This window comes from Hyperolius riggenbachi, chromosome 10 (assembly GCF_040937935.1).
Source record: "Hyperolius riggenbachi isolate aHypRig1 chromosome 10, aHypRig1.pri, whole genome shotgun sequence".
NCBI classification, from domain to species: Eukaryota; Metazoa; Chordata; class Amphibia; order Anura; family Hyperoliidae; genus Hyperolius; species Hyperolius riggenbachi.
In genome coordinates this window covers 214,150,789-214,166,467 of record NC_090655.1, presented here as the reverse complement: position 1 = coordinate 214,166,467, position 15,679 = coordinate 214,150,789, and the positions used below count along the sequence as shown (strand labels likewise).

General features: G+C 48.4%; 2 protein-coding genes across 2 annotated transcripts in view; both read left to right on the top strand.

Moving 5' to 3' along the window:
* Positions 1-3,553: 3,553 nt before the first annotated feature.
* LOC137534445 (oocyte zinc finger protein XlCOF22-like) overlaps positions 3,554-15,679 on the top strand; it is a 34,074-nt gene continuing 21,948 nt past the window's right edge. The window contains exons 1-4 of the mRNA XM_068255936.1: positions 3,554-3,596; positions 3,931-4,042; positions 4,150-4,245; positions 6,019-6,127. The gene's annotated coding sequence lies outside the window, so the exon portion shown is untranslated. The remainder of the gene's footprint in view (positions 3,597-3,930; positions 4,043-4,149; positions 4,246-6,018; positions 6,128-15,679) is intronic.
* Positions 13,973-15,076, top strand: LOC137536796 (zinc finger protein 84-like). The gene has a single exon (XM_068258997.1). The coding sequence runs from the start codon at positions 13,973-13,975 to the stop codon at positions 15,074-15,076; it is 1,104 nt and encodes a 367-aa protein (XP_068115098.1).

Genomic DNA, 15,679 nt, shown 5'->3' with positions numbered 1-15,679 from the left:
TCGCGATCGCGTTCCTATTTCGTATCTGCTGTTGTGTGTGTGCGCGGTCGCGGAGTGGCGACTGGATTGGCGCACACACATACAACCTATCCCTTTTGCTCAATCTCATTCGCAATTGCCTCTCTTGCGATTGCGTTCTGCGTTTCGTACAATTCCTGTCTGGCACTTGTGGAGGTACAGAGGATTGGTTCCTCTGCACTCCCCAGCGCCATCTGCCGACAGGAGTTTCCCTCTACAGGTGCGTAGCACCTTTTGCTGGGTTCCTGCAAATTATACGCTTGTGGAGGATCTCCGCCGTGTCAGCGCACGCGTTGTGCGCTGATCACGGGGAAAGTTCCACAATCGTGACATTAAGTGTGTTTTATGGTCTGCTGACCACTTCTTCAGAAACAAATTCATAAAAACAAATACTGTTGACATAAGTCACCAAATATCAATTCAGATGGGACACATAAATAGGAAGCCTTGGCTTTAAGACGGTCATTTGACTTTATACCAGTCATATGTTTGCGGAGAGTCCTGCTCTGGACCATCCTACTCAATGTCTGATTCTGTAGTGTATTAGATAAGATCAAATTCAAACGGTTTGGCCTCAACACCAAGTGGTCTATTGAGCGGAAAGCCAGTAGAGCACACCATGCATACAGTAAAGCATGGTGATGGTAGCATCCTGTTGTGGGGTTGTTGCTCTGGAGCAGGGTTAGGAAACCTATGGCTCGGGAGCCAGATGTGGCTCTTTTGATGGCTACATCTGGCTCACAGACAAATCAGTAGAGGTTGATTCACTAAGCTACATTGCTCAAGCAGCGCAGCTTAGTGTGGCAGTGCAAGTCAAATTTTCAAAGTAGGCACGCTACTGCTGTAGCATGTAGTAGCACTACTAACTTACTTGCTCTCCCTCAAAAAGAACAAATGCTGCAATTGTCCCACTCTGGACCCTGTCAGGTCCAGTGACTTTGTAGAACGAGATCCTCGCACTTATGCTTAATTGGGCCAAAAGTGTGGGAATCTCATCCTACAATGTGAATCAATCCCCAAGTCAGCTAGCTAATTGTGCAAGCTGTTAGTCTGTATTTCTCCTATCTGGCTCTCGGATGTTGCTGAAACTCAAGAGAAGCTGAAGACGTGTCTGACAATTCCGCTGTCCAGTGGATCACCTGTGTACACAACACCATGGCAACAGGGACGTAAGCCCTCTGCTGCGCATGTGCACTATCCCAGTTTGAAACATTTTGTATGGCTCCCACAGAAATAAATTTTTAATATACCGTATATTCCGGCGTAGGACGACAGGGCGTATAAGACCCCCCCCCAACTTTTCCAGTTAAAATATAGAGTTTGGGATATACTCGCCGTATAAGACTACCCATCTTCCAACGCACATCAAATAAAAATTTAAATAAAAAAATCATGTACTGGTGCTGTGTATGAACAGATACTGGTGCTGTACTGTATGTGTTACCCAGTATATAAAGCCTGGTGCGCACCAAAACCCGCTAGCTGATTTTGAAACGCTTTTTCTTATTTTTCTGTAGCGTTTCAGCTAGCGTTTTGTGTAGCGGTTTTGGTGTAGTAGACTTCATATATTGTTACAGTAAAGCTGTTACTGAACAGCTTCTGTAACAAAAACGCCGGCAAAACCGCTCTGAACAGCCGTTTTTCAGAGCAGTTTGCGTTTTTCCTATACTTAACATTGAGGCAGAAACGCATCCGCAATCCAAAAAATGCCTCACCCCGGGAGTATGCATTTCTGCAAAACGCCTCCCGCTCTGGTGTGAACCACCCCATTGAGATACATTGACCAAGCGTATCCGCAGCGGCTGCAGAAACGCTGAAAAAGCCGCTAGGTGTGCACCAGCCCTAACAGTATATAGTCAATTGACTTGTTGCATTGGTCAACTCTCCTAAAGAGAGTCTGAAGCGAGAATAAATCTCGCTTCAGACCTCATAGATAGCAGGGGCATGTGTGCCCCTGCTAAAACGCCGCTATCCCACGGCTTAACGGGGGTCCCTTCACCCCCAAATCCCCTCAGTGCAGCGGGGGAGCGCTTCCTGGTTGGGGCAGGGCTAACCGCCGCAGCCCTGCCCCACGCGTGTCTGTCAGCGCGTATCTCCGCCTCTCCCCCGCCCCTCTCAGTCTTCCTTCACTGAGAGGGGCGGCGGAGAGGCGGCGATGCGCGTCTGATAGACGGCGCTGAGAGGCAGGGCTGCAGCCGTTAGCCCTGCCTCCAGGAAGAGATTTTTACGACCAAATTTGTGACCAACTTTTGCGGGGCGGGTTTGGGGGTGAAGGGACCTCCATTAAGCCGCGGGATAGCGGCGTTTTAGCAGGGGCACACATGCCCCTGCTAACTATGAGCTCTGAAGCGAGATTTATTCTCAGATTTATTCTCGCTTCAGAGTCTCTTTAAGTAGACTGGTCAGCTCTCCTTGTCTATCTGTTTATCAGCGTATCCAGAACTTCCTGGTATTTTTCCAGCTGGGTGGCATGAAAAAGTAGCTGGGGGGAGTGCAACCAAGGGAATGGTTACAGCATAGGAGGAGGATGCGGAGGTGAGCCAATGACAGCCGGGTGCTCCCCTAAATATGCTGGGTGGAGCACCCGCCTAAAAGAGCCTGCAGAGAAAACTGATCCAGTAACGACAAGGGATGTGTTATTATGCTGACTGTACCATTGTGTGTGTGTCCATCTTTCAATAGGTTTCAGGTTGTCACCGCCTATCTCTTCATGGCATAGCGGCAGTATGTAGAAGGATACTAAGATCTCTGTGAAGACATCATTATGGAGAATCATCCACCACTAGGTAAGAGGAGACTTTCATTTCTTGTATAGAAGAGAGCAGGACAGAGGGTCCACCATTTATTAACTACTCTAAGACCGCTCCACTCCAGTGGCCGTGGCCGTGGCGGCAGCCTCAGGACGCCTAACGCCAATTGGTGTCAGGTCCTGGAGCCGGCTACTGAAGGAGATTGCGCGCACATCTCCTTCTCGGGGGGCGGAGCTCCACTCCGTCTTCAGTATCCGAGCGGCTATTGCCGCTCGGAAGACTGTTAGACGGCGTGATCGCCTTCTATTTATATGTACAGCGCTGCGATCAGCATAAGCGCTGTACTGGGGACAGCCATGTGACACGGCTGTCCCCCTGGGGGACAAGAGAGCGATCGGCTCTCATAGGCAGAAGCCTATGACAGCCGATCGCTATGATTGGCCGGCTGGGGGAAGGAGGGGATTAAGAAAAAAAATTGTAAAAATATTACAAAAACAACAACATAAATATTTATTTAAAAAAATAAATAAACACAAGGGGGGCGATCAAGCCCCACCAACAGAGAGCTCTGTTGGTGGGGAGAAAAGGGGAGGGGGATCACTCGTGTGCTGTGTTGTGCAGCCCTGCAGCTTGGCCTTAAAGCTGCAGTGGCCAATTAAGTAAAAAATAGCCTGGTCTTTAGGGGGGTTTACCACTGTGGTCCTCAAGTGGTTAAGTGTGTATATTTCCTACAGATGGATATAGTAGCACTCTCTAGAGGGATCTACAGGTCCTCTTTATTCCCAGACTTGTGCACCGGAAGATCACCCTGTCCCTCCTCATTATCAGGTAGTGCAAGTGAGGGTGGTCACTCCCTCCCAGGACTGTGGATTCAGTACATAAATCCTTTCGACTTCTCAGTTATGGTATCAACTCCAACTCTTCAATTTTCTATACAGTATACTAATTTATTGACTGGAATAATGCAACATACACATTTTTTCATGCACTATATGAACTGGGCCTGTGAGCGGCAGACAACACCTCTGCATTTAATGTGCACAACGTTCTCAATTGGAGTATTGCATCATTCTAATTAAATGATATAAATATGTTGCATGGTCTGTAGGGAAGCTGTGGGGAAACTATAGTTTCTATTCTTCTATCTGTGGTCTTATTTTAGAGTGAAGATGTGATTACTGTTAAAGCAAAGATTGAAGAGGAAGGAGAAGATACGTACATGAGGGGTGATGAGCCGTGTAAGGATGAGGAGGTTCCTTCACAAATCACCACAGGTCAGTAATAAACACCAAACGCAGGAAATATTCCCAGGTTCTTCTACTTCATTCTCCACAACAATCCCCTCTCCTCCCCTCTCAGTCACTGTGTGCAATTCCTACAGATGGATCCAGTTACAGAAACCCACCAGAGAGATGTACAGGTCCTCTATTCCCAGGAATGTTCACAGGAAGATCTAACCATCCCCCACCATAATCAGGTAAATTAAAATGAGAAATTTACCACAGACCACAGTTACTATGTTGTGTCCCACATTATTGTTGTAGAGAGGTTTATTATACATGGTTATAAGAGAGATTATTATAAATGCCACAGTTAGTCTTTATGGTATAATCACTGGGAAGGAGGCACCTCAAAAAGTATAAAGTAGCTAAAAAATGTTTAAAGTCCAACCAAAGGTAAAGAGTACCTATCATGGTAAACCAGAACTCCTGAGAGTGTGTAAGGGATGACAATGGACCTAAAAGCTCCCTTACTAAAATTCCATGGAAAACAAAAGTTTGCTTTCTTAAAACAGAAAGTATTTGCGATAATTCAGGTTGGAGTGAGCTCGAGATGTCTCCCAGAGCACCACTGCTGAATATATGCAAATTATCCATTGCTGTTGTTGGAAGCTAGCCACACCTGAAGTCCAACCAATGTGCCCTGTAAAAAAAGTTAGAATGTCACCTATTTAGAAGGAAGGCTCTGGACCCTATAGAGCCCTCTCTCTGTCCCCTCTTTCCTCCGCTGTCCCCTCAGTGATCTTATTTGACCAGCAGTCAGGCTTCAGGAGTACTCGTGTCTTCAAGTACTTCTGAAGATGAACAGATCTGTACTGCACACGTGTGAGTCCAGCCTCTCGCATGTGCAGTATGGATGCGCCGGTCTTTATAAGCACTTGCGTCCCAAAGGAGTCTTGAATGTATATCATTTGAAAGGAGGACATCGATGGAATGAGGTAACGGAGAGAGGACCAGAGCCTTCACTTTAAATAGATATTTAACTTTTTAAAGCATGCTTCAAAATTGCTTTAAAAGGTAAGCTCACTTACTGACTGTGTTAAGTGTTAAAAAAAACTTTTTTTAGTTTATTGAAAAATATTATTTTTGTTCATACTTGCCACAATTTCCTTCTTGAGGTAAGTCATATTACCTTTAGATTTTTTTTTAGCTATTTTATATATTTTGGGGGCCACCTTCCCAGTGATTAGTTACTTCAGTCCCTTCAGGGGCTGTTTTTATGTTGGACATTTTCGTTTTTACAACTGTTCCTACAAAAATCCCTTATTTCCGGAGAGAGACCGAATCCATCCTAAAGTGTATACACCCTGCTAGCGATTGGAGGGATTTCTTTTAAGCGTTGCAATTGTTGCAACTTGGGTTTGTGAGTACCCTCCTTTGTTATGTCATTTATTTCTCCTTTTTGGAATAGACTACACAGTATGGCCTTGTTGTGTTTGTTCTTCTTCTGGAAATCTTACAGTATCTTCACAATAAATGGAGGCAAATGAATCAACAGTAAAAGCATGTTTGCCCTGACCCTCACCACAGTACCATATGGGGTCCCAGTCCACGATGCACAGAAGGTCGACAACACACTGAAGTAAGAATAGCTCTTTTTTGGTTTATTAAATCATCTTAGTATAAGTCAGACAGGTGAAAGTGACAGCACACTTTTTTAAAGTTGCCCTCTTTATCAAGTTGCTCGAGTCATCATAATAAGCTATTCTTCTCACTTCAGTGTGGTGCCAACCCTCCGGTGTATCCTCCCTCAGCTATCTTCATACAAGATCAGCATTGTTAAAGCGCTATTGTCTGTTTCATCTGCTGTTGTTTTCCGTTTTCTTCTGAGCACTGAAGTAAAACCACAATGGTTTTTGGATTAACATTCTCATAGTTTCAACTGTTCAAAAGGCTGCAAACCATGTTGTATGATCCATGGAAAAGCTGTGTGGTGCTTATACACTCTTCTTTTTGTGGTCTTTTTTTAGGGTGAAAATATTGTCATTGTTAAAGTAGAGGTTAAAGAGGAAGAAGAAATGTCTGCGAGAAATGAAGAGTTGTGTAAAGAGGAGGCAATTCCTTCACAGATCAGCACAGGTCAGTAATAAACACTCAATACAGAAATGATTCCCAAGTCCTCCTTGCTCAGTCTAAAGAGCAGGGTGAAGTTATAGTGACCGGTGAATTTACAATGCTGGCATCAGGCAGTGATGTTGCCTATGGCAAGCTGAAAGATTCTCTATCTCATAATGGGGTAGATTAATCAAATGTCGGTAATACTGGGGTGCACACTTGTGGTAATACTGGGGTGCACACTTGTGGTAATACTGGGGGGCACACTTGTGGTAATACTGGGGGGCACACTTGTGGTAATACTGGGGTGCACACTTGTGGTAATACTGGGGGGCACACTTGTGGTAATACTGAGGTGCACACTTGTGGTAATACTGGGGGGCACACTTGTGGTAATACTGAGGTGCACACTTGTGGTAATACTGGGGTGCACACTTGTGGTAATACTGGGGTGCACACTTGTGTTAATACTGGGGTGCACATTTGTGGTAATACTGGGGTGCACATTTGTGGTAATACTGGGGTGCACATTTGTGGTAATACTGAGGTGCACACTTGTGGTAATACTGGGGTGCACACTTGTGGTAATACTGGGGTGCATACTTGTGGTAATACTGGGGTGCATACTTGTGGTAATACTGGGGTGCATACTTGTGGTAATACTGGGGTGCATACTTGTGGTAATACTGGGGTGCACACTTGTGGTAATACTGGGGTGCACACTTGTGGTAATACTGGGGTGCACACTTGTGGTAATACTGAGGTGCACACTTGTGGTAATACTGGGGTGCACACTTGTGGTAATACTGAGGTGCACACTTGTGGTAATACTGGGGTGCACACTTGTGGTAATACTGAGGTGCACACTTGTGGTAATACTGGGGTGCACATTTGTGGTAATACTGGGGGGCACACTTGTGGTAATACTGGGGTGCATACTTGTGGTAATACTGGGGTGCACACTTGTGGTAATACTGAGGTGCACACTTGTGGTAATACTGGGGTGCACACTTGTGGTAATACTGAGGTGCACACTTGTGGTAATACTGGGGTTCACACTTGTCCGTCATGCTCCAATAGTGGAAATCTGGGACTGTTCTCTCAAAACAACCTTTTCAGACAAGCTTATAATTTGTTATAGCTAGCATTGGAGGCTCACTGCCTCATCCACTTACTCCTTTGTCTCCTTCTGCACTACCCTCTTGATTGCAAGCTTAACCTCTCTGGCATTATGATTATTTCCAGATTTAAGGTTTAAAGCCATAACATTTTTTCACAAACTTTTAGAGTCAGACCCTAAAAACAAGAAGAAAAACATACCTCAGAGAGGTCTGCAGCAGCTCCTGCATTTTATTCATCATGTTAATTTTATCACTGTCATTACTAGTGATGTCGCAAACCTCTGATTTTAGGTTCGTTCGGCAGTGGCGTCCCTACAATAGAGCGCAGGGGGGCGGGGCGCACCGGGTGTCAGACACCCAGGGGGGTGTCGCCACGACCCCCCACAGCAGCACAATCGGAGGGGGAAGCAGGGCTAGAAGGAGAGGCTGTGGAGGCAGCGGTGGGGAGGGGGGAAATATCCCCCCCCTCCCTCACCTGGGACCCCTCCTTCTGCCTCTCTCTCCCCCTCCAGGAAAGCGGCGATAAGTGCGGGGCGGCCGGAGGCAGGGCCGCGCCTGGGCGAGTGCTGTGGTGTGGGTGCATTGCACCCAGGCGCCGGGCTGTGCTTGCCCCCAGTCTGGTCTTCACCGGTGCCCTCTGCCTCCCCCTCGGTCACCGCTCTCTCCCCCTGGCCGCCTGCAGCATCAGACCTCATCAGCGGGCGACCAGATAGACGGGCGCCGGCGCTAGGACCTAGCGGACACCGCTCATGCGGAAGTGACATCACTTCCGCATAGCGGTGCGCCCGCCGCCCGCTCTAAGGTCGGGTCGTCCGCTGATAGAGAGGTCTGCTGCTGCTGGAAGGTGAGGGGTCCCTGTCACTCACCCTCTACCTAGCCTGGGGGCACCTGTCACTCACTGGGGTCCCTGTCACTCACTACCTACCTAGCCTGGGGGCACCTGTCACTCACTGGGGGTCCCTGTCACTCACTACCTACCTAGCCTGGGGGCACCTGTCACTCACTGGGGGCACCTGTCACTCACTACCTACCTAGCCTGGGGGCACCTGTCACTCACTGGGGGTCCCTGTCACCCACTACCTACCTAGCCTGGGGGCACCTGTCACTCACTGGGGGCACCTGTCACTCACTACCTACCTAGCCTGGGGGCACCTGTCACTCACTGGGGGTCCCTGTCACTCACTACCTACCTAGCCTGGGGGCACCTGTCACTCACTGGGGGCACCTGTCACTCACTACCTACCTAGCCTGGGGGCACCTGTCACCCACTACCTACCTAGCCTGGGGGCACCTGTCACTCACTGGGGGCACCTGTCTCTCACTACCTACCTAGCCTGGGGGCACCTGTCACTCACTGGGGGTCCCTGTCACTCACTACTTACCTAGCCTGGGGGCACCTGTCACTCACTGGGGGTCCCTGTCACTCACTACCTACCTAGCCTGGGGGCACCTGTCACTCACTGGGGGTCCCTGTCACTCACTACCTACCTAGCCTGGGGGCACCTGTCACTTACTGGGGGTCCCTGTCACCCACTACCTACCTAGCCTGGGGGCACCTGTCACTCACTGGGGGTCCCTGTCACTCACTACCTACCTAGCATGGGGGCACCTGTCACTCACTGGGGGTCCCTGTCACTCACTACCTACCTAGCCTGGGGGTCCCTGTCACTCACTACCTACCTAGCCTGGGGGCACCTGTCACTTACTGGGGGTCCCTGTCACCCACTACCTACCTAGCCTGGGGGCACCTGTCACTCACTGGGGGTCCCTGTCACTCACTACCTACCTAGCCTGGGGGCACCTGTCACTTACTGGGGGTCCCTGTCACTCACTACCTACCTAGCCTGGGGGCACCTGTCACTCACTGGGGGTCCCTGTCACTCACTACCTACCTAGCCTGGGGGCACCTGTCACTCACTGGGGGTCCCTGTCACTCACTACCTACCTAGCCTGGGGGCACCTGTCACTTACTGGGGGTCCCTGTCTCTCACTACCTACCTAGCCTGGGGGCACCTGTCACTCTCACTGGGGGTCCCTGTCACTCACTACCTACCTAGCCTGTGGGCACCTGTCACTTACTGGGGGTCCCTGTCACTCACTACCTACCTAGCCTGGGGGCACCTGTAACTCACTGGGGGCACCTGTCACTCACTACCTACCTAGCCTGGGGGCACCTGTCACTCACTGGGAGTCCCTGCCACTCACTACCTACCTAGCCTGGGGGCACCTGTCACTCACTGCCTAGCTAGCCTGGGGGCACCTGTCACTCACTGGGGGTCCCTGTCACTCTCTACCTAGCTAGCCTGGGGGCACCTGTCACTCACTGGGGGGTCCCTGTCACTCACTACCTACCTAGCCTGGGGGCTCCTGTCACTCACTGGGGGTCCCTGTCACTCACTACCTAGCTAGCCTGGGGGCACCTGTCACTCACTGGGGGTCCCTGTCACTCACTACCTAGCTAGCCTGGGGGCACCTGTCACTCACTGGGGGGTCCCTGTCACTCACTACCTAGCTAGCCTGGGGGCACCTGTCACTTACTGGGGGGTCCCTGTCACTCACTACCTACCTAGCCTGGGGGCACCTGTCACTCACTACCTAAAGGGCTCCCTGTCACTCACTACCTAAAGGGCTCCCTGTCACTCACTACCTAAAGGGGGTCCCTGTCACTCACTACCTAAAGGGGGTCCAGGCTGGCTACATATACTGGGGACACTGGCTGTCATTATGTGCATTTACTGGTGAAAAGCTGTCTCTTATTATGTGCATTTGCTGGTGAAAAGCTGTCTCTTATTATGCGCATTTACTGGTGAAAAACGGTTTCTTATTATCTGCATTTACTGGTGAAAAGCGGTTTCTTATTATGTGCATTTACTGGTGAAAAGTGGTCTCTTATTATGTGCATTTACTGGTGAAAAGCGGTTTCTTATTATGTGCATTTACTGGTGAAAAGCGGTCTCTTATTATGTGCATTTACTGGTGAAAAGCGGTCTCTTATTATGTGCATTTACTGGTGAAAAGCGGTCTCCTATTATGTGCATTTACTGGTGAAAAGCGGTCTCTTATTATGTGCATTTACTGGTGAAAAGCGGTCTCTTATTATGCGCATTTACTGGTGAAAGGCTGTCTGTCATTACGTGCATTTACTGGTGAAACGCTGTCTCTCATGTGCATTTAGTGGGGAAATGTTGTCAGTAAAAATAATCTTTTGTCCGTAAATTTTTAGGTATTTGTCAGTAAAAAATAACGTGAAAGGTTGGCAACACTGGCAGGCTGTGTGGCGCAACGGGAAAGATACAGGCAGCCCACCTCACACTTGGGCTTGGCGGGGGGAGGAGCCGACGATAGCGAGCGAGAGTAGGGTGGCCGCAGGCAGCCATAAATACGCAGTGTGTGACTGTGTCGCACTCGCAGAGCCTCTCAGCCTGAATCAGTCCAGAGACTCGCAGGCAGCCAAAGCCAGCCAGGAGCAAGCCCATGGAAGAGGGGTAGGAATGGAGTATCGCATGCATGCGTAAAGAGGTGGAAGGTGTGGGTGTGATGAGGCAGGACATGGGTGTGGTTATGTGGTTGGGCGCGGTTAATTTAACCACTCCCATAGGCGCCAGAGAAAATCTTGCACCCAGGTGCCAGGCACCCCAGGCTCTCACCCCTGGGCGTATGGACAATTACTTACTTGATTTCCGCGTTCCAAGCGTGGAGCGCAGCGTCATGATGACGTTACAGGTCTCCGTCTTCAATGCCGCACACTGTGCTTCCTGATTAGCGGAAGCACAGTGGGCGGCATTGGAGGCGGAGACCTGTAACGTCATGACACTTGGATCTCCCCACCACTACCTCCACAGCCCCTCCATCTAGCCCTGCTTCCCCCTCCTGGGGCACCTACACAGGGGGCAACTATACTAGCTTACTGGGGGCAACTATACTAGCCATACTGGGGGCAACTATACCAGCTATACTGGGGGCAACTATACCAGCTATACTGGGGGCAACTATACTAGCCATACTGGGGGCAACTATACTAGCCATACTGGGGGCAACTATACTAGCCATACTGGGGGCAACTATACTAGCTTACTGGGGGCAACTATACTAGCCATACTGGGGGCAACTAAACTATACCAGCTATACTGGGGGCAACTAAACTATACTAGCTATACTGGGGGCAACCAAACTATACTAGCTATACTGGCTGGGGCAACTATACTAGCTATACTGGGGGCAGCTATCCTGGCTGGGGGGCAACTATACTAGTTATACTGGCTGGGGGCAACTATACTAGCTGTACTGGCTGGGGGCAACTATACTAGCTGTACTGGCTGGGGGCAACTATACTAGCTATACTGTCTGGGGGCAACTACACTAGCTATACTGGCTGGGGCGACCATACTAGCTATACTGGGACAACTATACTAACTTCATTGGGGGCAACTAGCTACACTGGGCCTGGGGGCAACTGTACTAGCTATACTGGGGGCAGCTATACTGGGGGCAACTATATTACCTACACTAAGGGCAACTATACTAGGTATTTTGGGGGCAACTATACTAGCTATACTGGGGCCGCTATTCTGGAGGGGGAAGAGAGAGGCAGAAGGAGGGGTCCCAGGTGAGGGAGGGGGGGATATGTCCCCCCTCCCCACCGCTGCCTCTACAGCTCCTCCATCTAGCCCTGCTTCCCCCTCCTGGGGGTACAGCCTCCATATCACTCCTATCCCGGGTTCACTTTAAATTAGTTAGCTCTGCCCTCATCTGGTCATGGCCATGCCCATTTTCCACCACAGCGCGCTTTGCGCGCCGCAATTTATAGCCACGCCCATTTTTTTTGGGGGGGGGGGGTGTCTTTTAATACCCAGCACCGGGTGTCAAATGCCCTAGGTACGCCACTGTCGTTCGGTTCCGCGAACCGCAATAGACTTCAATGGGGATGCGAACTTTGAAAAATAGAAAAAATTATGCTAGCCACAAAAGTGATGGAAAAGATGTTTCAAGGGTGTAACACCTGGAGGGGGGCATGGCGGAGTGGGATACATGCCCAAAGACCTGGGGAAAAATCTGGATTTGACACAAAGCAGTGTTTTAAGGGCAGAAATCACATTGAATGCTAAATTGCAGGCCTAAAGTGCTTTCAAACATCTTGCATGTGTATACATCAATCAGAGAGTGTAATTAGAGTACTGCTTCACACTGACACACCAAACTCACTGTGTAACGCACCGCAAACAGCTGTTTGCTTAGTGACGGCCGTGCTGGACTGATGCGCAACATGGCCAGAGTGCAGGCCGTGGCAGTTTTCAAGCCCATATGGTCGCCGGGCTGTGGTAGCTCAATGATAGAACAACAGTGACTGTCCAGCTGATCAAATTTGGTCTGTCCACAATGAAGCAACGACCTTATTATCTTCCTGTATGTAAGTAGGCATAGGTAGGAGTCCCAGTATAGGTAGGTAGACATAGGTAGGAGTCCCAGTATAGGTAGGTAGGCATAGGTAGGTGCCTCAGCAGTTAGCTAGGCATAGGTAGGAGTCCCAGTATAGGTAGGTAGGCATAGGTAGGTGTCCCAGTAGTTAGCTAAGCATAGGTAGGAGTCCCAGTATAGGTAGGTAGGCATAGGTATTAGTCCCAGTATAGGTCGGTAGGCATAGGTAGGTGCCTCAGTAGTTAGCTAGGCATAGGTAGGAGTCCCAGTATAGGTAGGTAGGCATAGGTAGGTGTCCCAGTAGTTAGCTAGGCATAGGTAGGAGTCCCAGTATAGGTAGGTAGGCATAGGTAGGAGTCCCAGTATAGGTAGGTAGGCATAGGTAGGTGCCTCAGTAGTTAGCTAGACATAGGTAGGAGACCCAGTAGTTAGCTAGGCATAGGTAGGAGACCCAGTATAGGTAGGTAGGCATAGGTAGGTCCCCTAGTATAGATAGGTAGGTAGGTGTCCCCGTATAGGTAAGTAGGTGCCCCAGTAGTTAGGTAGGCATAGGTAGGTGTCCCAGTATAGATAGTTAGACAGGGCCTGGCTGGCACAGTAATAACAATTACCAAGGTCCAGCTGCAACAGATAGGGCTGTATAATGTCAGTGAGCAGCACAAAAAAAAACACATCAAGAGAACATTAGCTCTCAAAAGAGCTGTTGAGGGGTGCTATTTTAGCAATAACAATCAGCCAGGAGCAAGCCAAGAGCCTAACTAATCTTTCCCTAGGAGAACAAGTCTGCAGCAGCTGTCCCTAGTCTGTCTCTAGCAGGCACACGAGTGAGTGTAATGGCCGGCAAGCCTGCCTTATATAAGGGGGATGGGGCTCCAGGGCTTAGTGTAGCCTGAATGGCTACAATGTGCCTGATGACTGTGATGCAGAGAGTCAAAGTTGACCCTCATAGTGCATTATGGGGCGAATCGAACTTACGCAAAAGTTCGCCTGGTCCAAGCGAACGCGAACCACCAAAGTTCGCCTGGAACCGTTCGCCGGCGAACCGTTCACTACATCTCTAGTCATTACCAATTCTATAATTTGTTTTTGTATCATTCTTTGTATTTTGTCACTAATTATGTATCTTGTATTTTGGTGTACACCATTGTCTGTATTATTATGTACCCATGTTTGTTCCTTACTTTGTACAGCGCCACGGAATATATTGGCGCTTTATAAATCAATAATAATAATAATTGGGGATGTCTCAAACTACACTACAACTATGCATGTATTTGCATGCGTATTGCTGGATATTCTGATTGTACAGGGTTCTTGAGCATTTCATGTAACTATGCACCCCATGTTCCCATGTTCTGAATGTGATAAATGTTCTAGAACAAAATCACTTCTTGTCACACATCGGAGGGTGCATCCCGGGGAGCGGCCATTTTCATGTTCTGTGTGTGGGAAATGTTACACACAGAGAGGACATCTTTATGTACACCAGAGAAGTCACTCAGGGGCATGTCCATTTTCATGCTCCGACTGTGGGAAATGTTTCCCCCAGAAAGCCCACTTTCTTACCCACCAGAGACAACACACTGGTGAGAGGTCGCTCTCATGTTCAGAGTGTGGGGAATATTTCACAGTGAAAGGACACCTTCTGAAACACCAACAAAGTCACACAGGTGAGCGGCTTCTTTCCTGTTCAGAGTGTGGGAGAAGTTTTACTCTGAAAGCAAACCTTCGTAGACACCAAAGAGCTCACAAACGTGAGCGTCCTTTTTCATGTTCAGAGTGCTGGAAAGGTTTCACACAGAAAGTAGACATTCTAAAACACCAAAGAATACACACAGGTGAACGTCCATTCTCGTGTTCAGAGTGTGGGAGGAGCTTCAGTCAGAAAAGAAGGTTGCTTACACATCAGAGAATCCACACAGGCGAGCGGCCTTTTTTATGTTCAGAGTGTGGGGAAAGCTTTATTGAGAAAAGTGTTCTTGTAATACATCAGAGAATTCACACAGGTGAGAACCCGTTCTCATGTACAGAGTGTGGGAAATGTTTCATTCAGAGAGGAGACCTCCTAGTACACCAGAGACGCCACCCAGGTGAGCGGACTTTTCCATGTTCAGTGTGTGGGAAAGGATTTATTCAGAAATATCAACTTCTTTTACACCTGAGATCTCACACTAGTGAACATCCGTTTTCGTGTTCAGAGTGTGGGAAAAGCTTCACCCGCAAAGGATTTCTCATTAGACACCAGAGAAGCCACACTGGCGAGCGTCCATTTTTATGCTCAGAGTGTGGGAAACGCTTCACTTGGAAAGAATCTGTCCTTAGACATCATAAAATTCACACAGGCGAGCGATCCCTGCCTTTTTTCAGTTCAGAGTGTGGGAAATTATTTTCAGAGAAAAGAAATCTAATCAACCACATGAAAAAGCATGCATGCTGATGGAGGCATTTTATAAACGGATTGTTTTAGAAATGAATGATTGTATGGTGACATCAGGAGTCTGTAAAAGATGGTGGAGTCACCTGCTTGGTGTCCTTTATCTCTTGAATTCTTCCATGGGGAGATATGCCAGTCATAATACTAGGTTACTGGCCTGGTTACTTTTAGCTACCACCAAAATCGTTGTTAGATTCTCCATATTATGAAAAACATTTATTTATTTTATTGATTTATTTATATACATGTACCATGTAAAAAAGAAGCATTGTAGTGACATAGTTGAACGTAGTAAATTATTCAGAATATTCTTTACGTAATTTTCCTACTTTTAGCATCAGAAACACTTCCTATAGCTATATATTGCTGTATATTGGCGTGTAGCCCTTCTCTCCCAGTGATGTCACAGCCTAGTCTTTTTAGCTATGCGCAATTCTCCTCCCCGAGTATTTTGGGAATCCAGGTGTTCTTTCTACTGACTTCAGAAAGACAGTAGCAAAACATTCAACCCAGAAGAATGTAAAACTTGAGCGCTAGACAACAATAATAATTCCGCAGCCAGAGGTTCATCCAATCCACATGGAAATAGATATATAGTTTTAGATC